We start from the raw sequence: 24719 nt of genomic DNA on the forward strand, positions 1-24719 counted from the left end.
GTTATCATATATGACGGAATACATAACTTGAGGGGAAAGTGTAAACATTGAAGGTTAATAACAGTGAAAACTATCTGGGGAAATGGGGGAGAAACACGTGGTCGAAGAACGAACGAACGAATAAGAATGAATAAACGAATGAGAACAGAGAAGGAAATGTTTTTTTTTTGTTTTTTTTTAGTTGAGATTTACACAAGGAAGTAGGCTATGGGGTGAAAAGACTGGGAATACAGAGAACGAAAGTTATTGGATCACAAACGATGGACCGCTGAGAGAAAAACAAAGCCTCAAGGTTGTACACTGTACAAGGCCTCAAGACACGACACAAATTAACACGATTTTCAATACAGGTATGAAAGATTTGCACCGAAAATCTTCCTCGGGACACAATATACGTACACACACCATAAAATAAATACAGTTATAACGAAAATACAAATGGGAACAATTACTTAACTTCGATTTCAAATCGCTCGCGACGCGGCAAAGGCCTTTGCCTTTGGCGACGCGGCAAACAGACGATTCTTGGTTGGCCAGACTTGTTGGCCAGACTCTCAATATACATGGCACTGGCCTTGCCCAGCGAACCTTCCAGCACTTGCTAGATGCGCCCTTACCACGCCCTATCGCCCATGCCCTCGGAGCCCTGGTTGGCTGTTGCCTTTACCGTCATCGCCTTCTGACGTGCTCCTTGTCTCTGCCACACCCCGACCCCGCGCTCCTCCCCTCTTTCAGGCCTACCTCATGTCACTTGACTAGCGAGCGAACAAAGGCAGCCACAGCATAACAAACGGGGTGGATTAGCCAAATGGGGTGCAGGATCGAGTTTGCCCATTGGTGGAATTCAAGGGTGGCTGCAAAATGAAAGGGACCTACGCTCGTTTCTTTACACAACGCATATATTACTTAAGAAATGGCCTACTCTTACACATACTATGACATAACTAATTCTAATGGGCCTACGTGTTGCTTGTGGACTAACTATGGGGGGAAAACCTTTAACCTTTAATGATGTTATATGTACAATCTCGGTTATATGTACAATTTTAGGTATTTGAAGTAGTGATGTTATTCACTGAAGTGACGTAGTGATAGTAGTAGTATTTGAAGAAGGGTGTACTTACTTTTTCCACATGCGAAATTTGAATATTTTATTATTTATTTAAATTATACAATGGACTCCAAAATGTAAGTGTTTCATGATATTTGTTATATCAATATCAATATCAATATCACCTTTATCTATCAATATTGTTGAAATGAAGATCAAATAGCTGTATGTTGAAAAAGTCAAAACTTTACATGGGGTGTACTTACTTTTTCACGTGACTGTGTATATATATATATATATACATATATATATATATATATATAGATTGTTACAGACGCGGTTTAGAGATGTTATTTTACCGAGCGGTTGGTATTACCGCGTCCGAACAGTTACTCCCCGATTAGAACCCGATTCCACCCGACGTTGACCAGATCGCACCGCAGATATTCAATCGGGAAACCTCTAAAGCGACCGAAAGAGAAGGAAAAGAGAAGAAGACAGAGTACGGAGGAAGAACAGATTTATTATACACACACAAGCAAAAAGAAAGAGCGACCAAAATTATTTACAAGCAATGGATGGAAAAAACAGTCACACAGTGCATCGTTAGCTTATTCTATTCAATTTACTTAACCCCAAGACAACGAGTAGGACAGACGACGTTCACACTTACACGGGGGATATTGCAGGCAGGTAGGGCTTGAGGTGGATTGCTGGAAAGGGAGGCAGGGTCGGCGGTTTTTGGCGGGAAAACCCTCCGTCGCGTATCCGCTGCCGATGCTCTAGACGTCACACGCTGGCTCGGGCACACCTGCTCCTCTCCTTCTGGTGGAGCCGTCCCTTACAGTCGCTTTTATTACTCCGGGCGGAATCAAGCCGCCGGCTGCGAGGGCACGCCTACCGGGTCGCTAACCGCGGTGCTGGTTGGCCAAGTGGGGTTGGCTCACTCCTCCCCTCTATGACGAGGTGGAGACACGCCTTTCTTCTCCGAGATTAGCACATGGGCAATGGCGGCTTGCGGGATTGAACACCACTCGCACCCCTTTTGAAAGGAACTTTGGAGAGCGGAGATGTTTGTGGAAATTGAAAGGGCCTACGCTTATTTCGTTTGGTACAATGCAGAGTCTAGTGGGAAACACATATTTAGCCTACATGGAATAAGGAAATACACTATTTAAAAAGATATATCGTGGCCTGCGTGTAAGTTTCATGGAATTAACTAGGAGGATGGCTGCGACCATTATTTACATTACCAGGGTGTTACACATAACAAAACCATACTTTTTACATTCGTTACACTTCCTCCAAAATTGTTACACTTCTCAAAAAACCGTTACACTTCTCAAATTCGTTACACTTCTCAAAACCGTTACAATATGTTTAGTTCCAGAAATTGTTTAGATTAGAATATTTTGAGTGAAGACAAGTAGTATCAGGAACATGATTTACTCCCCGTTCAGTATCGGTCGGTAATTACAAGGATCATGAATCGTGATGGATGGGAGGGTTAGTCGAGAGGTATTCACACTCCCCTCTGAGCTCTCTTGGTAGGGTTCAAATCTATACCCAGTTATAAAATACCATCCTGGGGTTTCACAGGTAGACAAGGCATCAGTGTGTGCGTCGCTGTCTCTCTGATGGATGTTCAGCCAGGGAACCGATTTACCTGCACCGGTTGTTGATGAACTGTCGATTTTATATACACTCAGTGTACTAAACATTAGGAACACCTGATTTTTCCATGAAATAGACTGATCAGGTGAATCCCTGTGAAAGCTGCTGTTTCACGCTGATGGGAGGACCAGGGTATGGAGAAAACCACCTGAGTACATGCATCCATCATGCCGTGTGTCAACATTGCAGGCTGGTGGTGTTGTTGGTGGTGGTGGTGCGAGGTGTGTTTTCATGGCACACACAGGGCCCGTTGATAGAAGTGGAGCAAAGTTGGAATGCCACAGGATATCTGAACGTCATTGCCAATCAGGTGCATCCCTTCATGGCAGCAGGTATATCCATCTGTGAATGGATTTCTTTAGCAGGATAAATCCCCATTCCACAAGGCTGGGATTGTCTATAAATGGTTCCATGAACATGACAGTGAATCCACCTTACTGCAGTGGCCTGTCCAGTCACCAGGAATTATCAGGGAGATTTTACCGAAATAAATAATCAGTATTTAAAATGGAATGTTTCTCAATCACTCATGAGAAAGGAAACCTGTGTGCAACGTGTGGTGAGCACTTCCTCATTTAATCACGTTATCTTGAACCACCAGGACACATCATGACCATTTGTTGGACACGTCACGGTGCAGAAGTGAAATAATTTTGTGGTTCGTGTTCAGTGATTCTGCTGCAGTGTTAGTAAACGGATCTAGGATGAGGGACTCGCTGCTGGTTTTGATGTTGATCCTTGGACAGTCCACCTGCTCGGTGCAGCCCGGAATTACAGTGCTGAGTGTATTCGAGCACACCTGTGTGAACCTACCGTGTGGTTGCGGGACTCGGGGATCTACCTGGGTATGGTGGATGAGGGATGCAGATGTGGACGGAGTGGTTGAGCAGCAGTTCAGTTGTTCTCGTACCAATTGCTACGATATCGACTGTGATCAAAAACAAAAAACGAAGCTAAACCGTCATAAGATTTTACCAAACGGGGATCTTCAAATCAGCAAGGTGGAAAAGAGAGATTCTGGTCTCTACAGATGTCTGGATCAACCTTCACATGGACGTGTAAAGGAGTGTGATTCCACATCATCATTCTGTACTTCAGGAGATCACGAGGAAGAGTCAGCAGAGGGTGTTACTCAATCTTCATGTGCAGCAGCTCTACTCCTGCACATCTCAGGTGAACCTGGAGGTTTATTTCACATTTTCAACTCACAAGAGATATATATATACTAGCTGAGGTACCCGGCTTCGCCCGGGTTGAATAAGAATAATACAAATATATGATGAAAAGAACATGTATATTTTAGAGCAATATCACAGTACATTTCCTACATGACGTTTTGTCAATTTCTCAAAACCTCTTGGTATACAACATTTCTGGTTTTCTTACTTGGTGCCAAGACATAAAGATTGCTTGGTTTTCCAACCCTCGAGCAGCCCACGTACAGCTGGCCATGGGAAGTACCCGGCATTGCCGGGCGGGGGAAGGGAGGGGAGGAGGAAGGGGAGGGGAGGGGAACGGGGGGGGAGGGGAGGAGAGGGTGGGGAGGGGAGAAGAGGGGGGGAGGGGAGAAGAGGGGGGGAGGGGAGAAGAGGGGGGGAGGGGAGAAGAGGAGGGAGGGGGAGGAGGAGAGGGGAGAAGAGGAGGGAGGGGGGAGGGGAGGGGGAGGGGGGAACGGCTAGCTTGGCAAGCGATAGCAGGCTTTTTACTTTTATTTTTTACCTCAATGGGGGCTATATATATAGTCCGTGCTTGGAGCCTTCAAGTTCAACATAAAGTTTTTTTATGAAAAATAATGCAGATGTATAACAATCCACCAATGCAAGTTCAGAAATGAATGCAGATCCTTTACTTTGCGATACAAACGCAATTCCCGCCATTTCCACTCACGATCGAGGCCTCCACAGTGACCGCGCCTCTTCTTCCTCCTACAACTTCGTCTCACTTCTTTCACTCAAAATGCACGAAATTCTGCCGCATGAAATTATGTAGAGGCCTCGTTGGGGGGATATAAGGTAGATAAGGAAGGCGTTGTAACAGAAGAATCAAAATAAAAGTGGAAGAACATAAGGAAATGGGAGCTATTCTGGACCCACAGCCAAACCCAACAAACCATTGCAATACACCCCGAACGTCTAGCGCCGCCACAAACTACACCATGGAATTGCAGCTGGCGCGGTTTTTTTAAACCATTGATATTAAAATAAAACGTAGCCAAAACCACCGGGATTTTATGCTGATTCCGAATCTGTGTCTAAAACTTTTCTCCGATGTGTAGTTCTTGAGTTATAAGCGGACATCCAGACAGACACACACACACACACACACACACACACACACACACACACACACACACACACACAGACACTCCTCCTTTATATATAGAGATATATATATATATATAGAGATATATATATATATATAGAGATATATATATATATATATAGAGATATGTATATATATATATATATATATATATATATATATATATATATATATATATATATATATATATATTGTTGCGGATCCTGGGTTCGTCGATGTACTAAGGGGGGTTTATGCCCCACTCCCCCTCAAACTCCGGGTCCACTGAGGCTGCCGTCCACGACTTCCCTGTTTGTCGTTATTCCCTGTTTGTCGTTAAAGGCGGCAAAAAGGGTTGGCGTCAGGAAGGCCATCCCGCTGTAAAACATTGCTTCAAAAAGGGGACCAAAAAACAACAACAACCACGGTTCCCAAAAAAGGCCAACCCCCGCTTTGCGGGGAAAAATGGCCTCTAGAGGTGGTTTTTTTTTTTTCTATATCCCGGGTTCGGCGATGTACTAAGGGGGGTTTATGCCCCACTCCCCCTCAAACTCCGGGTCCACTGAGGCTGCCGTCCACGACTACTAAACTCGTGATTGACGGATTGCTAAGCAATTCCGATCGCCAATCTCCCAGCCACGTGCCGAAGAGTTTGCTCGTCAAATATTCCCAAATACCTTCAAGACACGTGACCGGAGAAACCGGGGATCGAACCCTCACTTTCGCACACCTTATTCAATTGCGTGCCGAGCGGATTTGCACGGTGTAGAAAGCGGCGTAACCTTACGTGATTCATGGACCTGAATCAAGCCAAATTCGGTCTCGGATGATGCCAGGCCGATGGAGAAAAGAAGTATCCGAACAGGTTGGAAAGTAATCAGATGTACAGCCTTTTATTTTGAAGGCACAGAGAATCGACAAAAGATACAGCTTATCAAGTCTTACCTACTATAAACCCGACTAGGCGCCTTCACTCTCACACTCACACAGGGGAAGACACACTGGTTATTGGCGTACCAATGTACGTGCTGGGATTGCCTCAAAGTGGCCGCGGCTGTGCGCCATGCGCAGTTCGATGTGCAGTCTGGATGTCGTAATGTCCGACGAATTTAAGCACCGGTTGGACAAGCTTGCAGGTCAGCCAGATCAGAGCTAGAGATTGGCTAAGAGGCGATGGGGGTCGACGAAACACCAAGGCCAAACACATGTCGTGGGAGAAGCAAAACTCAAGAGAAGAGGTGTATCCTCGACGAAGGACAAAAGCAAGTGAATCTTGTCGGCGAGGCGAAAGGCAAGTGAGGTCGTGTCGAGGGCGCAGCCAAAAAGCAAGAGGAGTGTCCCCGGCGCTGCGAAATCCAAGAGGCCCTCGTGGTCGATGGGCGGGGGTATTTACCTGACCCCAAAAACTCCCCGAATGTTCCACAGCCTCCCATTCGCTGAGGTTGGTCACGTGCTAGCCTTCAATCCTTCCTCCTCCTTGGAAGGTTTTAGTCCCCCTTCCCCCTTTCATTCAGGGCTCCGTCTTTGGCCACGCTTTCCTGCACATCTAAATGGCTTCCTTTAACATCACAAAGGTTTGACATCCTGACTACTCAACGCATATTTGGTCTTTATTACTACACAATGGGAAAGGGCTAATCTTTACATTCAATAAGAAATAACTAACTACTGCAGGCTACATGTCGTCGTGCAATTAACTATAGGGGGTTTGCCTTTATGGCAAAACCGCAACAATATATATATATATATATATATATATATATAGATATATATATATATATATATATATATATAACTGTGAGAAATAGTAGAAACTCCACAGTATGAGCAGGGCATCTCATTTGCATTAAATAAATAATCGGGAGATTAAATCAGACGCGGACGTAGCTTCAGGACGGTCGATCTTTAATTCTCGACAAGCTTTCGACCAACAAAGGTCTTCTTCTTAGTCTACAGATAAAACAGGCATGTATATCAGACAAGTATGTACAGTGATATGTGTGTAAGATGTGTGATATGTGTAGAAGATGCATATAAAAAGAAGAGCCATGCTAAAGCTGACTTACCGTCCCCAAGTTCAGCGGAAGTGAAGCGCAGCTTACAGATACCGTTCACGTTATAGTTTGTGCACGTGCATATACAAATATATATATATACATACATAAACACACAAGCATATATTCATATACCATTTATATTCATATAATATATTTTTATATTTATTTATATATTTATATAAATGACATATAAAGGTAGAATGAATGAATGAATGAGTGAGTGAGTGAATGAATGGGTTACGGTTAATGATTTGATTGAGTTGATGTTGAAACATTCTTTAATCATCAAAATTTATGCCATGAGGGATTTTTGTCCGAAGTTTATGTATCCAAAAGGACTCACGTTTCAGAATCGTGGTGTGTGATCGATTTGTGATTGATTCAATGGCAGAGATCTGAATGTCATTTATAGAGTGATCCGGTTGATTAAAGTGCATCGTGTAAGGTAGAGATTTGCCCTGACTGGTGTGGAAGTTATTGATTTCTGACCGGGTGTTATTAAATCGTGTGTAGAGTGTATTCTCAGTTTTTCCAACATATTGTTTGGTGCACTTTTGGCAAGTGATTAGGTATATGACCCATGTAGATTTGCAGTTCATATAGGAGGTGATGGGGAATTTTTGTCCAGTGCTAGAACTACAGAATTTGTTTCCTTCTAGTAAATGCTTGTGTATAATACATTTGTTTGCTGTGCATTCAGAGAAGCCAGGGATCCTAGTTTCTTTGTTGTGGGGCTGTGGGTGCTTTGCTTTTACCAAGAGGTCCCTGAGTGTCCGACCACGTCGAAATGATGTTAGTGGAGGTTGAGGAAATGTGGTGCCGAGTGTTTCTGATTGATGGAGGAGAGGAAGGGCCTTATTCAGAATACTTGGCAATTGGGATGAGGTAGGAGAGTAGGTGGTTACCAGTGGGACACGGTTAGTTGCAGGTTTGGGTTTGTAAGTCAGAAGGTCTGCTCTCGGTATGCGTTTTGCTCGATTTATTGCTTCTTTCACAGGGTGAGGGTCATAGTTTCTTGCAATGAAGTGCGTTTCTAATTGGCAGAGAGAAGTTTCTTCTGCCATTTTTGTTGAGCAAATGCGTCTTACTCTGAGTGCTTGACTGTATGGTATGCTTGCAATTCAAGACCATAGAATTATAACCAGGCTAAGTCACAGTTTAGTCATTTCGAGAAAACGTGAAAAATATTTTTATGTTTATATTGCTCACTTACGTTTGAGTGATCATATTTGTTTCATTCCTGTATCACCAAAAGGTTCAATTAAACAGTTATGTATGTTTTCATCACTCCTATGGGGTAAAAATAGGGCAAAACTCCAACATCCCAATATGGCTAATATTATAACCAGCGAAGTCACAATGGAATTGGCCCATTTGTAATATTGACACAAGTGGGCGTTGCTTAGTAAATGTTTAAAAGAGCACAAGGAACAGAAATATACCGGGAATTTTATCATGAGTGATTTATTCAATAAAAGTGTAACTATTTGACCAACGTTCAGACAACTTTAAATGTTCAGAACTACAAACGTTCAGACAACTTTAAATGTTCAGAAAACGATAAATGTTCAGAACTACAAACATTCAGACAACTTTAAATGTTCAGAACTACAAACATTCAGACAACTTTAAATGTTCAGAAAACGATAAATGTTCAGAACTACAAACATTCAGACAACTTTAAATGTTCAGAAAACGATAAATGTTCAGAACTACAAACATTCAGACAACTTTAAATGTTCAGAAAATGATAAATGTTCAGAACTACAAACATTCAGACAACTTTAAATGTTCAGAAAACGATAAATGTTCAGAACTACAAACATTCAGACAACTTTAAATGTTCAGAAAATGATAAATGTTCAGAACTACAAACATTCAGACAACTTTAAATGTTCAGAAAACGATATATGTTTAGAACTACAAACATTCAGACAACTTTAAATGTTCAGAAAACGATAAATGTTTAGAACTACAAACATTCAGACAACTTTAAATGTTCAGAAAACGATAAATGTTCAGAACTACAAACATTCAGACAACTTTAAATGTTCAGAAAACGATAAATGTTCAGAACTACAAACATTCAGACAACTTTAAATGTTCAGAAAACGATAAATGTTCAGAACTACAAACATTCAGACAACTTTAAATGTTCAGAAAACGATATATGTTCAGATTATGAACATGTTTAAATGTTTAGTCTATATTCATGTAGTTCAGGAGTACAAGGCCTCATTCAGTATTCGTAATCGTCACCATCGCTGTCACTTTCATCATTGTTGCCATTTTTGCGATGCACATGTCCAATATGTGGCAGATTTCGGTAGAAATCCTGATGTTCTCGAGGTATGATATTCTTATTCACTGGTTTCTGAAGATCATTATATTTTTCTAGCTTAAGAGGAACATGCCCATCAGGATATTTCTGTTGTGGATTGTTGGCTGCTTCATTTGCTTTCCTTTTGTATGGATTGAACTTGACCCAGGGCTCAAATTGACTGTAGGTGTGCCTTGCCCACACCTCATTTTTATGAGGTATGAGCCGGGAACGCTCGGAGCCAAGGTCTAGCTCTTCACTTATGCCATACGAATACCACATCAGTTTCCTGATAGGCACATTGTTCCCAGTTTGATCTTTCATTTGAGCTTTGATTTTCTTATCTAACCATGCTTTGTAATCTTTGAATTCGCCACTTTTCATCATTACAACTTTGAATGGATTGAGTTCTCGTGCTTTTTCGATGGTTTCCTTACAGTCATCCACAACGAAGGCCGTCCTTTTGCTTTTGTATATTTCAATACTGGTGAAATCGCTATCGTTAGGCAGGAATGTGTGTCCTCTGGTCAAAAAGAAATGGTCAATCCTTTCGAAACGTCCAGTTTCTATCTGATGTTGCAGGTAACCTATTGCAGTTTTGTTTTTATTTTGACCAGGACATCCATCGGTAAATAAGACCAAGCGAGGTTTGGATTCATGCGTCTGAACGTATTTTTCCAAACAGCTGCATACCTCTGAGGCACCTCTTTTTGCAGAGGTCTCTGTCCATAAGTTCATTGTCCCTAGCTCAATAGCACAATCATGGATTCCGAAATTGTATACCCACAACATCCTGCTATAGAACATGTCCGACGTACCAACAGTAGGAAGGGGCAAGTTCTGTTGAAAATCAAAAGTCAACATTGACAGATTTCCTTTCTTAGCTTCATCTTGGTGGGTCCTCAGGGTTTCGCACCCTTTTTCGCCTCTCCTCTGGTGAAGTTCGAGCTGATTTTGCAAGTCTTTTTGTTGGTCACTTTTGGGCTCAGCAGCGGATATTTTGTTATTCAAAGTGTCACACATAGCACAAGTGTCACTCCTTGGCATGCCAAATGACAGATTGAACTCTGTCACAAAGATCTTTGGTTGTACAACCACAGTTTCCTGCTCCCGTATACTTCTGGTTGTTTTTTAGACAAGCGAGTTGAGCTGGCTCATTTGCTTCAAGATGGAGAAGCCATTTTGTACGCGGTCCTTTACTTCCCCTTTTGTTTTGCGCTTTACGTGCTTGCCCCTTTTGTCTGACGGTGCTCGCATTTCAGGCTGTTCCCTCACTCTGTCAACACGGGAATTATCTATTCCAAAAATCGCCGAAAATGCCTTTGCACAAACCTCCTGTTTGGTACCATTACCAAGGCGCACTGAATATTTGTACGTATATTGTCTATAGTTCTCACGGGCATTTGTACATGGACTTTTTCTCTTGGGTTTTAAGCGATCAATTAAGCCAAGAAGATGGGCATCTTGCTTCTCCTGGTCACCCAAAGCCCAGAAGGTTTCATGGTTTCCCTATATCACACGCTCATCCAAGTTCGTAAAACACTTCAACCGTTTACATTTACAGTCCTTCCCTATTTTGTGAGAGTTAAAATATAGAATTGCGTCCTTATGGACAACGAATCTGACTATGAATAGGACATCATGTGATTTTCAATACATTTGCCTGTACATGTTGGCTAGTATTACAATCGGGCCAAGTCCAATCTGAAGAAAATGAATGTATTCCCCGAAATGGAAGATATACCATGATGCATTTTGTGTTCTCTGCTTTCCAGAGGATAAATGAAATATTATTTAAGCTTACCTTTATATTTTATGAAATGTATCAGGTCATAAAAACATGAGCTAAGCTGACTTCAGCAAAATGGCTGACAGGCATGAGCCATGTGCCCACTTCGTGTCGAGTACGACAACCAGGCTAAGTCACATAGGTGGATTTAGCCCGAATGTAATTCTGTATTTTGACCTATTTACTCGGTTCTAGTTCGGGCCATGATGCAGATCATGGTAGTGGTTTTATGGAACCCCAGGTCATGGTCATGCAGATCATGGAACCCCAGGTAGTGGTTTTAGACAATGGAGAGAGCCATCTTTCATGTAAAAATGTCACTAACTCAATATCTATAAAAATGTGACTGAGCCTGGTTATAATTCTATGGTCTTCAATTGTATGTTTAGGATGAGATGAAGAAGGGAGAAGGTAAGAGTGAGTGTCTGTTGGTTTGGTGTATAGTTCTGTTATTTTGAAGCGTGAGTGATGTGTCTAGAAAGTGAACTTCGGACTGTGAGCTGTCGAATGTAAACTTGATGGTCGGATGAATCAAATTTAATTCATTTTGGAATTGTGCGAGACTACGAGGGGATTTTGACCAGATGAACTGGATGTCATCAATATAACGTACCCAGGATTTTTCCAAGATGCCGTGATGAGGTTGTGCATTGATCTTGGCCTCTATCATTCCCATGAAGATGTCAGCGTACGATGGTGCAACAGGGGTACCCATAGCGGTACCTTGAGTTTGAATGTGATGTCGTCCGTTGAATTGGAAATTATTCAGTTTGAGTGTCAGTTCTAATAGGCGCATCAGGTCTTGAGTAGGTGGCATTGGGACTTGTCGTGTATCTAGTGCTTTGCGGCATGCAGACAGGCCTTCTGAATGTGGAATAATAGTGTAGAGGGATGTAACATCTGCTGTGACTAAAATGGTTTGGGAGTTGAAAGGTGAGTATATTCTGTTCAATCCTTGGATGTGGGTCAGAAAACTGGTTGTGTCCTTGAGGTATGAGGAGAGATTCAACACGAGAGGACGTAAATGACCGTCAACAAATTTTGATATTAGAACAGTTGGACATGTGCAGCCAGATACGATTGGTCTACCTGGATTGTTTACCTTGTGTATTTTAGGAAGAAAATAAAGGTTAGGGCAATGAGGATCTTTCGGAACCAAGCGAGATTTGATGTTTTATCCACCCGAATAGAATCTACTACCTTTTTAACCTCTTCAAGATGTAAAAGGGTAGGGTCGGATGGGAGCTCTTTGTAAGTATCACTATGTACTTGACGATTACCTTCTGCAACGTAATCGGTAGTCGACATCTATCTATAATTCCAGTAATCTCTGTGTGTGTGTGTGTCTGTGTGTGTGTGTGTGTGTGTGTGTGTTTGTCTGTGACCGCTGTTTCTCGACAACCACGGGTCCGATCTAATTGAAACTTGCCAGATATATTGCTGGGGACCTGAGGATGTGCCTTTTCAAGGTTTCATATTAATCGGAGAAGTAGTTACCGAGCTATGTCCAAAAAACGATTCAACCAATCAGAGAGCAGCGAGCTATCACGTGTGCCGAACGTGGCGAACAGACTCTGCCTCGGACGGCACATTTGAGAGCGTATTCATTTATTTCACGTTGGCAAACTATGTTGGCGCTATGTTGGCGTTAAACTATGTTTTAAAACTAATTAAAACTAATTTGCGATTCATCGTAACTGCGATATGCGACCTTCCGGACAGTCAAATGAGGACGTCACTTCCGGACTTACGGATAGTCATAGTGACGACGTACTGATGCTGAACGTGGCGAGCAGACGCTGCCTCGGACGGCACATTTGAGAGCGTATTCATTTATTTGACGTTGCAATCTGTGTTGATTGTTGTAAGGTACGATCGATTGTAGTACACGTTTATAATAACTCTGCCGATACAGGCCCGATTAACTGCAGCGCCATCCGAGCTGCGGCGTCGGGACGATACATTCATTGTACGGTCACATCACGCACTTACGGCCACGCCCATGGGCCCATGGGCACGCCCATGCATGCATGGGCGAAGACATTTTTTTTTTTTTTTTTGGCAAGGAACGGGCACCCACGTACGGGCACGTCCTAGTAATGACAATGCCAGTACCTTTATCTGCTGGCTTGATGACTATCTTTTCATTGTTTTGGAGATTGTGAAGTGCTCGTCGCTCTGCCTTTGTAAGATTGTCCTTATGTCTGGAACAATTATATTTTTGTGCCACCTTTTCAATTTCATTGCTCACTTGTTCCATATAGACATGTAGATATGGATTGTCAACACGTGGTGTCCAGGTGCTTTTTGGTTTGGGTAAAGTGAGTTGTGGTGTATTAGTATCGGTGTATGTGATTGTATGCGTGGTTGTTGGTGTTGTTTGTTGTGGTGCTGATGGTGCTGGGTGTACTTTAGCAAAGTGTGCCTTTAATGTCATTCGCCTACAGAAATCTTTTAAATCCTCTTTCAATTGTAATTGGTCTATTTGTGGAGCGATTGGGCAAAATTTTAAACCTTTAGAGAGCAGGTTTATTTCTGCCTCACTGAGGGAATGATTGGAAAGTTTGATGATCCCGAGTTTAGGTAGATCCACAAGTTTGGTTGTTGTAGAAGTTCCATTGTTGTTGGTTTGACTATTTTCAACCTCAGCTGTGTTTATTTCCATGCAGGAACTGTTCTGTATGTAATGATGTCTGCGGTTTGTGTATTGTTTTTTACGATAATGGCGATTTTTGTGTTTATGCTTAAGTTGGTCAGAAATGGTTGGAGAAGTGTTTGGAAGTGTTTGGAAGTGGTTGGAGTGGTTGGGGTGGTTGGAGTTGGAGTGGTTGAAGTGGTGGAGAAGTGGTTGGAAGTGGTTGGAGAAGTGGTTGTAGTGGTTGGTCAGAAGTGGTTGGAGTGGTGGTTGGAGTTACCCGGTTATTGTTTGCAATGGGTGTATTCTCTTGAGATGATTTTATATGCTTGCATAACATTTCATCACGTTTAAGTTTCCTTTCCTTAACTTTAACAATGTCGTGTTTAGCAGCCATGAGCTTAACATTGAATGAGCACATTATGTGGTGGTATTGTCCAGGATTCACATTCTTCCACATCTTCTCCTTCTTTTGGCTGATGTTCTCATTCAATTTGATTAATTTTATTTTTACTTGTGTTATTACAATCTCCAGTAGTTGTTGAGCAGTGTTCCATAGCAGTAGATTCCAACTCGCAGTGATGACGTCATCATCGGTTTGAGTTGTGAAGCAAGATCGTTTTTTAATGAGGAGACCTTTAGGTACGATCCCTCGTTGTTTATATTCGTTTAGGTAAGTGAGGTGTAGTTCATGTCTTTGTCTTTTTTGCATCAATCGTTGAAGTTCATTGATCGTGGTGGTCAGGTATACATCGTTGTCGTTGTTGTTGTTGTTGTTGTTGTGAGTGCGATCGCCATTTCGTGACATGTCTGCTGTGATGGTGATGTTGAAATCCTGAAGCCGTCCAACCCTACACGGATCCCAACAGGGCTTGGAGTTCTGTTGGAATTCTGAGTTTCTACAGTAATATATTTTTGCGGTTTTGAGTTTGCACAGTGAGTCTAATAAATAATAATAATAATAATAATAATGCATTTATTTTATACTAGGGCATGCCCGTACTATATATATATCTAAAATTATATCCCCCCCCTCTATTTACATGAAATGGTTTGGTCCAAAGCGAACGGCTTGCGAGTACGGTGACAATCCCCCCCCTCTATTTACATGAAATGGTTTGGTCCAAAGCGAACGGCTTGCGGAGTTTGGTAAAGAAATCGCCATAGCATGCACAAACGCGCAGGAAAGCGAAAGAATCGCAAATTAGTTTTAATTAGTTTTAAAACATCGTTTAACGCCAACATAGTGGCAACATAGTTTGCCAACATGAAATAAATGAATACGCTCTCAAATGTGCCGTCCGAGGCAGAGTCTGTTCGGCACGTTCGGCACACGTGATAGCTCGCTGCTCTCTGATTGGTTGAATCGTTTTTTGGACATAGCTCGCTAACTACTTGTCCGATTAATATGAAACCTTGAAAAGGCACATCCTCGGGTCCCCAGCAATATACCTGGCAAGTTTAAAGTATATCGGACCCGTGGTTGTCGAGAAACAGCGGTCACAGACATACATACATACATACATACATACATACATACATACATACACACAGAGATTACTGGAATTATAGATAGATAGCGCTTTTCAGGAAGCCTAAAGACGCTTTGACAGAGTGCAAAACATAATGCATAGCAAAACATAAAAACAATTGCAAAAAAAGAAGAATCAATAGGGAAATATTCAAAGCACAAAGGAGGGAGAAGGAGAGGAGATAGTCAGGGGTTAGATGCTGTGGGTTAAATGTTGAATGCAGTGTTGAACAGGTGGGTCTTGGGTGATGTTTTGAATGTGGCGAGTGAGGAGGAGTCTCTGATGGTGTGAGGTAGCGAGTTCCAGAGGGTGGGAGCAGCGATGGAGAAGGCCCTGTCCCCCCAGGATCTAAATTTGGTCCGGATGGGGGGGGGGGGGGGGTCAGGAGGTTGGTACCAGCAGAGCGGAGGTTGCGGGTGGGAGTGTGTCTGGAGAGGAGGTCAGCCAGGTAGGATGGGGCCAGGTTATGGAGGGCTTTGTAGGTCAAGAGGAGGATTTTGTACTGGATTCTCTGGGAGATGGGGAGCCAGTGAAGCTTGTAAAGGATGGGGGTGATGTGGTCACGGGTCCGGGAATGGGTGAGTAGACGGGCAGCGGAGTTTTGAATGTATTGGAGTTTATTGGTGATTGTTGAGGGTGAACCATAAAGGAGGCTATTGCAGTAGTCCAGACGGGAAGTGATGAAGGCGTGGATGAGGGTTTCTGCAGCCACGGAGGAGAGGGATGGACGGAGATGGGCGATGTTTTTCAGGTGAAAGAAGGCTGTCTTTGTGATCTGTTTAGTGTATTTGTCGAAGGAGAGAGTTTGGTCAAAGATGATGCCAAGATTCCGGATGTGAGGGGAGGTGGATACTGGGAAACCGTCGATGTTGAGGGCAAAGTTATGGGTGGACTTGGTGAGCGTTTTTGGGCCAATGATGATTATTTCAGATTTATCACAGTTAAGTTTGAGGAAGTTGATTTGAAGCCAGGATTTTATTTCAGTGATGCAGTTTGTCAGGATAGAGTGGGTGGCGGTGGAGATGGACTTGGTGGAGATGAAAAGCTGGATGTCATCGGCGAAGCAGTGGAATTGGAGACCATGACGGCGGATTAAGTGACCGAGGGGGGACAGGTAAAGGATGAAGAGGAGGGGGCCAAGAACTGAACCTTGGGGGACACCTTGGGGGAGGGGAGCAGTGGGGGATTTGCAGTTATTGATGGAGATGAACTGACGTCTGTCAGAGAGGTATGATTTAATCCAAGAGAGGGCAGTGCCGGTAATGTTAAAGGTGGTTTCAAGTCGGGTGAGGAGGATGGTGTGATCGATGGTGTCAAAGGCGGCGCTGAGGTCGAGGAGGATGAGAATGTTGAGGTTGCCAGCGTCAGAGGAGAGGAGAAGGTCGTTGGTGATTTTGAGGAGAGCAGTTTCAGTACTGTGGTTGGAGCGGAATCCGGATTGGAATGTTTCATACAGGTTATTGGCAGAGAGGTGATGTTTGAGTTGAGTGGCTACAGCGCGTTCCAAAACCTTTGACAGAAAGGGTAGGTTGGAGATGGGTCTGAAGTTATTTAGGGTGTCAGGGTTTAGTCCAGGTTTTTTCAGAATGGGGGTAACAGCAGCAATTTTGAGGGATGGTGGGACGATGCCTGTAGACAGGGAGGAGTTTATTGTTGCAATGATAAGTGGAGAGAGAGCAGGAAGGGAGGCCTTGACAAAGCTGGAGGGGATGGGGTCAAGAGTGCAGGTGGCAGTTTTCATTCCGATGAGGAGTTCAGAGAGGTCAGTAGGGGAGACTGGGGAGAATTGAGACAGGGGATGGCAGGATAAGGGGGGGCAGGTGGTTTGAGGGGGAGCGGGTGCGGCGGTGGTCAAGCTGTTGTAGATGTTTTCAATTTTGCGTTGGAAGAATGAAAGGAAGGAGATGCAGTTGTCTATTGTGAATGACTGGGTGGTGGTGTTCAGGGGGCTGAGGAGTTTGTTTATTGTAGAGAAGAGTGCTTTTGGGTTTCCGGAGCCAGAGTGGATAATTTGAGAGTAGTAGGCGGAGCGGGCGCGGGAGAGGGCATCTTTATAGTGTTGTATGTGGTCCTTGTAGGCCTGGGAGTGAACTGTGAGACCTGTTTTATTGCGGAGTCTTTCAAGTTGGCGAGCACGAGTTTTCATCAGGCGGAGTTCAGGGGTAAACCAGGGAGCAGAATGGGTGAAAGAAACTGTTTTGGTTTTTAAAGGCGCAAGTTGGTCAAGGCAGGAGGAGAGAGTGTGGTTGTAGTAGTCAGTGAGGTCAGAAGGGGTGTGGAGGTCAACGAAGGGAGAAGTGGACATTTTTTCAGAGTGGGTCGATGAGAATGAGGTAGGTGAAAGAGTGTTTAGCTTACGGAAGTTGATAGTGCGATAATGCCTTGGTGCTGGGGTGGGGATGTTGATGGTCAGAGTGATGGCTAGGTGGTCAGAGAGAGTGAGGTCGGAGCCAGAGAGATGGTGCAAAATTAGTCCAGTAGAGCAGACGAGGTCCAAAATGTGACCACGGTTATGGGTAGGAAAGTTGACATGTTGAGTGAGGTTAAAGCAGGTGAGTAAATCAGTGAAGTCAGTGGTTAGCGTGGAGTCAGTGGGGTCCATGTGGATATTGAAATCACCAAGGAGGAGGATTGAGGGGGAGAGGGAACATAGCTGGGTCAGAAAGTAGGAGAAGTCAGACAGGAATGATGGGTGTGGTTTGGGAGGGCGGTAGACAACAGCCATGACTGACTGTGTGTGACCAGAGAGTTATGCGCAGGCATAGGCGGGCATAGGCGCAGGCACAGGCATAGGCGCAGGCATAGGCGCAGGCATGTGTCACACACAAAAGTGTGACACAAAAGTGTGTGTGACCTTATGCCGCCTAAGACTGCGCAAAAGCAATAAAGGTTAAAATTTGCCCCTCATAGTTAGTCACACAAGCAGCATGTAGCCTCGCGATAGTATAGTTACGTCTTAGTATTTGTAACCTTAGTCCTTTTCCTCTGTTAGTTCTGCGTTGAGTAGAGCCAAGAGAATAGGCCCTACTGTCACCGACAATCCAACGCCTGTAGCCTCATGCCCTTTTTCGCTAACGTTGGTTCCTTTTGGGCGAGTTAACACGAGGCAGGCTAGGAAGGTCAGGAGGACTGAGGCGGAGCGACAGAAGCGCTGACGGTAAGCACGAGCCGCCAATTGGAGCTCAGAGGTGGTGGCGGCAGCGTGGTGTCACAGGGCGTGGTGAGAGGGTTCGAGAGGGATCCAGAAGGTTCGGGAGGCGTAGCTATAAAACCCGCTGCGCAAAAGCCCTCAAGAGGACTCGCGAGAGAAGGACTTGAAGCAGAGGACTTGCATGGGGGGACTTGAAAGAGGACTCGCGGCAGTTGATGAACAAGAGGACTCTCATTGAATAGCACTCGGTATAAAGAACTCGCACGCACTAACCAGCTCAGAGGAACAAGGAAGAAGAGGTGGCAGCGAGGTGTACAGACACGTGGGCACAGCCAGACGCGAATAAACCGATATACAGTGCATTTGAGACGCGCGAGTGAGAACGGCTGAGTAATCGCCAGCCGCGCTAAAAGTCCTGCCCTTTGCCGTTCCGCCCCATCATCTGCCTTGTTCGGGAGATGCGCTACGAGTTCCTGCCGTCGCCTGCCACCATCTTCATGGGACGTGCGGGAACCGTGGAGAGCCGGACGGGGACCATCTCTGGACGACCACGGCGACGCGTTGGGGAATATCTACCCATTTGCAATTCCCTGTGTGAGTGTGAGACGGGCCCGTTGTCTGGGTAATAAGTTAAGACTGTCTAAGGTTGCTCTGTGTCTCTGCATCCCTGATCATTGTACATACGTGTGGGAATAATTAAACCAGTGTTCTTCCTTTTCCTGATTCGATCGTTCCTGTGATTTCCTCATTGACTAAGCGTGGCACGAGTACAACCGCTCTAATCGGGTTCCAACATCTAGGTAACTGCGCGGACCAAGTGTACGCAATCCGCTCAGCATACTCACATCACACGTGGTTCATGCGAGGCTTGCTACCTAGTTTCCGTGGCGGCGCGGGTAATTAGGTACGAGCGAGAATTGGTCACGAAACCCTACTTTGCGCTCGTCCGGGAAGGGCGTTTCAAGTGTCGGGTCCGCCAAGCCCTAATCCCCCCTTAGTAGGGGGTAACGGAGGGCGGCATAGAACCACAACAATATTGTTGCGGTTTTGAGTTTTGTACAATAAAGGTTAATTTCCCCCTCATAGTTTAGTCACACTACAACATGTAGCCTCGCGATAGTGCAGTTATCTCTTAGTATTTGTGAGCATAGTCCTTTTCCTGTGTTAGTTTTGCGTTGAGTAGGATAATGAGAGTCGGTCCTTCATTGTTTCATTGCCTTATGCCGCCTATGCCTCCTTGTGCTGCCTTTGGCTTTTTGGCGCGAATTAACATGAGGCAGGCCTGGCAAATCGAGCAGGGATCGAATGAGGGTGGCAGAGAAGCTGACGGTAAGCGCAAGCCGCCAATCAGGGCTCAAAGGGAGTGGCTGCGGCAATGCGTCACAGGGCGTGGTTGGAACGTTCGAGAGGGCTCAGGGCATGCCCATATAACCTGTTGCGCAAAGCCCCCACAAGCAGTCGAGCAGTTCGTTGAGTTCAAGCAGTTCGGGGAGAGGTGAGCTTGTGCATTGAGCTATTGGAGAGGCACGTATTGATGAGAGTTACGAGTTCGGAGAAAAGACGCACATGAACCAAGTATAAGCACTCATATTAAAGTGACGCTCGGTTGAGCTTGAGGCCGAGCCTCTTTTGCATTGGGTTACGCGAGTGATAGCGCGCCGGTGACTCAACGCGCTGTGGAAAGCCGCCGAGTGACGCGTACATTTCCTCCCACCTTCCTGCCTCATCTGCCCTTTGTTCGAGAGACGCGCTATGAGGATCCTTTCCACCACCTGCTTGCCATCTTTGCGGGATGTGCTGGGACCGTGGAGAGCATGCCGGGCCGCCGTTCCTGGATGACCAAGGCAGCGCGTGAACATCATCCTGCCTGCATTTCCCCTTTGTGAGTGTGATCGGGCCCGTGTCTGGGAATTAAGTATAAGACTGCTTAAGTTCTGCTCTGTGTCTGCTTTCTACCGACTTGTACATACTTGTGTAAATAATAATTAAATAATGTTCTTTCTTTATTCCACCGTCTCGTGTTTTCCATCATTGACTAAGCGTGGTACGAATAGAACCACTCTAATCGGGTTCCAATATTAACGGTAACTGTACGGACCATGTGGTATGCAATCCGCTCGGTGTACCCAAATTACACGTGGCTCGTGCGAGGCTTGGTTCCCCGCTTCCGTGGCGGCGCAGTTATTTAGGTACGTGCGAGACTGGTCCCGAAACCTTACCTTGCGTTTGCCCGGAAGGGGCGTTTCAAGTCTCGGTTACGCCGGCCCTGAAAGAACAAGGGGCTTAATCTCCCCTTGGTAAGGGTAGGAAGGCCGGCGGAAAACCGTTACAATATATATATATATATATATATATATATATATATATATATATATATATATATATATATATATATATATATATATATATATATATATATAACTGTGAGAATTAGTAGTAACTCCACAGTACGAGCAGGGCGTCTCATTTGCATTAAATAAATAATCGGGAGATTAAATCAGACGCGGACGTAGCTTCAGGACGGTCGATCTTTAATTCTCAACAAGCTTTCGACCAACAAAGGTCTTCTTCTTTGTCTACAGAAACAACAAACAACGATGTATACCTGACCACCACGATCAATGAACTTCAACGATTGATGCAAAAAAGACAAAGACATGAACTACACCTCACTTACCTAAACGAATATAAACAACGGGGGATCGTACCTAAAGGTCTCCTCATTAAAAAACGATCTTGCTTCGCAACTCAAACCGATGATGACGTCATCACTGCGAGTTGGAATCTACTGCTATGGAACACTGCTCAGCAACTACTGGAGATTGTAATAACACAAGTAAAAATAAAATTAATCAAATTGAATGAGAACATCAGCCAAAAGAAGGAGAAGATGTGGAAGAATGTGAATCCTGGACAATACCACCACATAATGTGCTCATTCAATGACAAGCTAATGGCTGCTAAACACTACATTGTTAAAGTTAAGGAAAGGAAACTTAAACGTGATGAAATGTTATGCAAGCATATAAAATCATCTCAAGAGAATACACCCATTGTAAACAATAACCGGGTAACTCCAACCACCACTCCCAACCACTTCAAAAACTTCACTCCAACCACTTCTGACCAACCACAACAACCACTTCTCCAACCACTTCCAACCACTTCTCCACCACTTCAACCACTCCAACTCCAACCACCCCAACCACCTCAACCACTCCAACCACTTCTGACAAACCACGACAACCACTTCTCCAACCACTACCAACCACTTCAACCACTCCAACCACCCCAACCACTTCAACCACTTCCAAACACTTCTCCAACCACTTCTGACCAACTTAAGCATAAACACAAAAATCGCCATTATCGTAAAAAACAATACACAAACCGCAGACATCATTACATACAGAACCGTTCCTCCATGGAAATGAACACAGCTGAGGTTGAAAATAGTCAAACCAACAACAATAGAACTTCTACTGCAACCAAACTTGTGGATCTACCTAAACTCGGGATCATCAAACTTTCCAATCATTCCCTCAGTGAGGCAGAAATAAACCTGCTCTCTAAGGGTTTAAAATTTTGCGCAATCGCTCCACAAATAGACCAATTACAATTGAAAGAGGATTTAAAAGATTTCTGTAGGCGAATGACATTAAAGGCACACTTTGCTAAAGTACACCCAGCACCATCAGCACCACAACAAACAACACCAACAACCACGCATACCATCACATACACCGATACTAATACACCACAACTCACTTTACCCAAACCAAAAAGCACCTGGACACCACGTGTTGACAATCCATATCTACATGTCTATATGGAACAAGTGAGCAATGAAATTGAAAAGGTGGCACAAAAATATAATTGTTCCAGACATAAGGACAATCTTACAAAGGCAGAGCGACGAGCACTTCACAATCTCCAAAATAATGAAAAGATAGTCATAAAGCCAGCAGATAAAGGTACTGCCATTGTCATTATGTCGACTACCGATTACGTTGCAGAAGGTAATCGTCAACTACATAGTGATACTTACAAAGAGCTCCCATCCGACCCTACCCTTTTACATCTTGAAGAGGTTAAAAAGGTAGTAGATTCTATTCGGGTGGATAAAACCATCAAATCTCACCATCAAATCTCGCTTGGTTCCGAAAGATCCTCATTGCCCTAACCTTTATTTTCTTCCTAAAATACACAAGGTAAACAATCCAGGTAGACCAATCGTATCTGGCTGCACATGTCCAACTGTTCTAATATCAAAATTTGTTGACTGTCATTTACGTCCTCTCGTGTTGAATCTCTCCTCATACCTCAAGGACGCAACCAGTTTTCTGACCCACATCCAAGGATTGAACAGAATATACTCACCTTTCAACTCCCAAACCATTTTAGTCACAGCAGATGTTACATCCCTCTCCACTAATATTCCACATTCAGAAGACCTGTCTGCATGCCGCAAAGCCCTCGATACACGACAAGTCCCAATGCCACCTACTCAAGACCTTATGCGCCTATTAGAACTGACACTCAAACTGAATAATTTCCAATTCAACGGACGACATCACATTCAAACTCAACAGGTACCGCTATGGGTACCCCTGTTGCACCATCGTACGCTAACATCTTCATGGGAATGATAGAGGCCAAGATCAATGCACAACCTCATCACGGCATCTTGGAAAAATCCTGGGTACGTTATATTGATGACATCCAGTTCATCTGGTCAAAATCCCACCGTAGTCTCACACAATTCCAAAATGAATTAAATTTGATTCATCCGACCATCAAGTTCACATTCGACAGCTCACAGTCCGAAGTTCACTTTCTAGACACATCACTCACGCTTCAAAATAACAGAACTATACACCAAACCAAGAGACACTCACTCTTACCTTCTCCCTTCTTCATCTCATCCTAAACATACAATTGCAAGCATACCATACAGTCAAGCACTCAGAGTAAGACGCATTTGCTCAACACAAATGGCACAAGAAACTTCTCTCTGCCAATTAGAAACACACTTCATTGCAAGAAACTATGACCCTCACCCTGTGAAAGAAGCAATAACCCGAGCAAAACACATACCGAGAGCAGACCTTCTGACTTACAAACCCAAACCTGCAACTAACCGTGTCCCACTGGTAACCACCTACTCTGCTACCTCATCCCAATTGCCAAGTATTCTGAATAAGGCCCTTCCTCTCCTCCATCAATCAGAAACACTCGGCACCACATCTCCTCAACCTCCACTAACATCATTTCGACGTGGTCGGACACTCAGGGACCTCTTGGTAAAAGCAAAGCACCCACAGCCCCACAACAAAGAAACTAGGATCCCTGGCTTCTCTGAATGCACAGCAAACAAATGTATTATTCACAAGCATTTACTAGAAGGAAACAAATTTTGTAGTTCTAGCACTGGACAAAAATTCCCCATCACCTCCTATATGAACTGCAAATCTACATGGGTCATATACCTAATCACTTGCCAAAAGTGCACCAAACAATATGTTGGAAAAACTGAGAATACACTCTACACACGATTTAATAACACCCGGTCAGAAATCAATAACTTCCACACCAGTCAGGGCAAATCTCTACCTTACACGATACACTTTAATCAACCGGATCACTCTATAAATGCCATTCATCTCTGCAATTGAATCAATCACAAATCGATCACACACCACGATTCTGAAACGTGAGTCCTTTTGGATACATAAACTTCGGACAAAAATCCCTCATGGCATAAATTTTGATGATTAAAGAATGTTTCAACATCAACCCAATCAAATCATTAACCGTAACCCATTCATTCACTCACTCACTCATTCATTCATTCTACCTTTATATGTCATTTATATAAATATATAAATAAATATATAAATATAAATGGTATATGAATATATGCTTGTGTGTTTATGTATGTATGTATATATTTGTATATGCACGTGCACAAACTGTAAAGTGAACGATAACTGTAAGCTGCCCTTCACTTCCGCTGAACTTGGGGATGGTAAGTCAGCTTTAGCGTGGCTATTCTTTTTATATGCATCTTCTACACATATCACTGTACATACTTGTCTGATATACATGCCTGTTGTTTCTGTAGACTAAGAAGAAGACCTTTGTTTTTGTCGAAAGCTTGTCTAGAATTAAAGATCGACCGTCCTGAAGCTACGTCCGCGTCTGATTTA

General features: G+C 43.8%; 2 protein-coding genes across 4 annotated transcripts in view; one reads left to right on the forward strand and one right to left on the reverse strand.

Moving 5' to 3' along the window:
- LOC137431011 (uncharacterized) overlaps positions 1-24719 on the reverse strand; it is a 53386-nt gene that overhangs the window by 12128 nt on the left and 16539 nt on the right. Inside the window, exon 1 of one of the 3 annotated variants that reach the window (XM_078781315.1) lies at positions 6044-6101. The exons of the other annotated variants lie outside the window; for them this stretch is intronic. Within the exon in view, the coding sequence (XP_078637441.1) occupies positions 6044-6091 (48 nt within the window). The 5' untranslated portion in view covers positions 6092-6101. Of the gene's footprint in view, positions 1-6043; positions 6102-24719 lie in introns of those variants that run through there. 3 annotated transcript variants of the gene reach the window in all.
- Positions 3347-24719, forward strand: part of LOC137431010 (uncharacterized) — a 52458-nt gene continuing 31085 nt past the window's right edge. The window contains exon 1 of the mRNA XM_078781314.1: positions 3347-3898. Coding sequence (XP_078637440.1) covers positions 3430-3898 — 469 coding nt within the window. The 5' untranslated portion in view covers positions 3347-3429. The remainder of the gene's footprint in view (positions 3899-24719) is intronic.

The sequence above is a fragment of the Myxine glutinosa genome, chromosome 7 (assembly GCF_964187855.1).
Source record: "Myxine glutinosa chromosome 7, kmMyxGlut1.1, whole genome shotgun sequence".
Classification (NCBI taxonomy): domain Eukaryota; kingdom Metazoa; phylum Chordata; class Myxini; order Myxiniformes; family Myxinidae; genus Myxine; species Myxine glutinosa.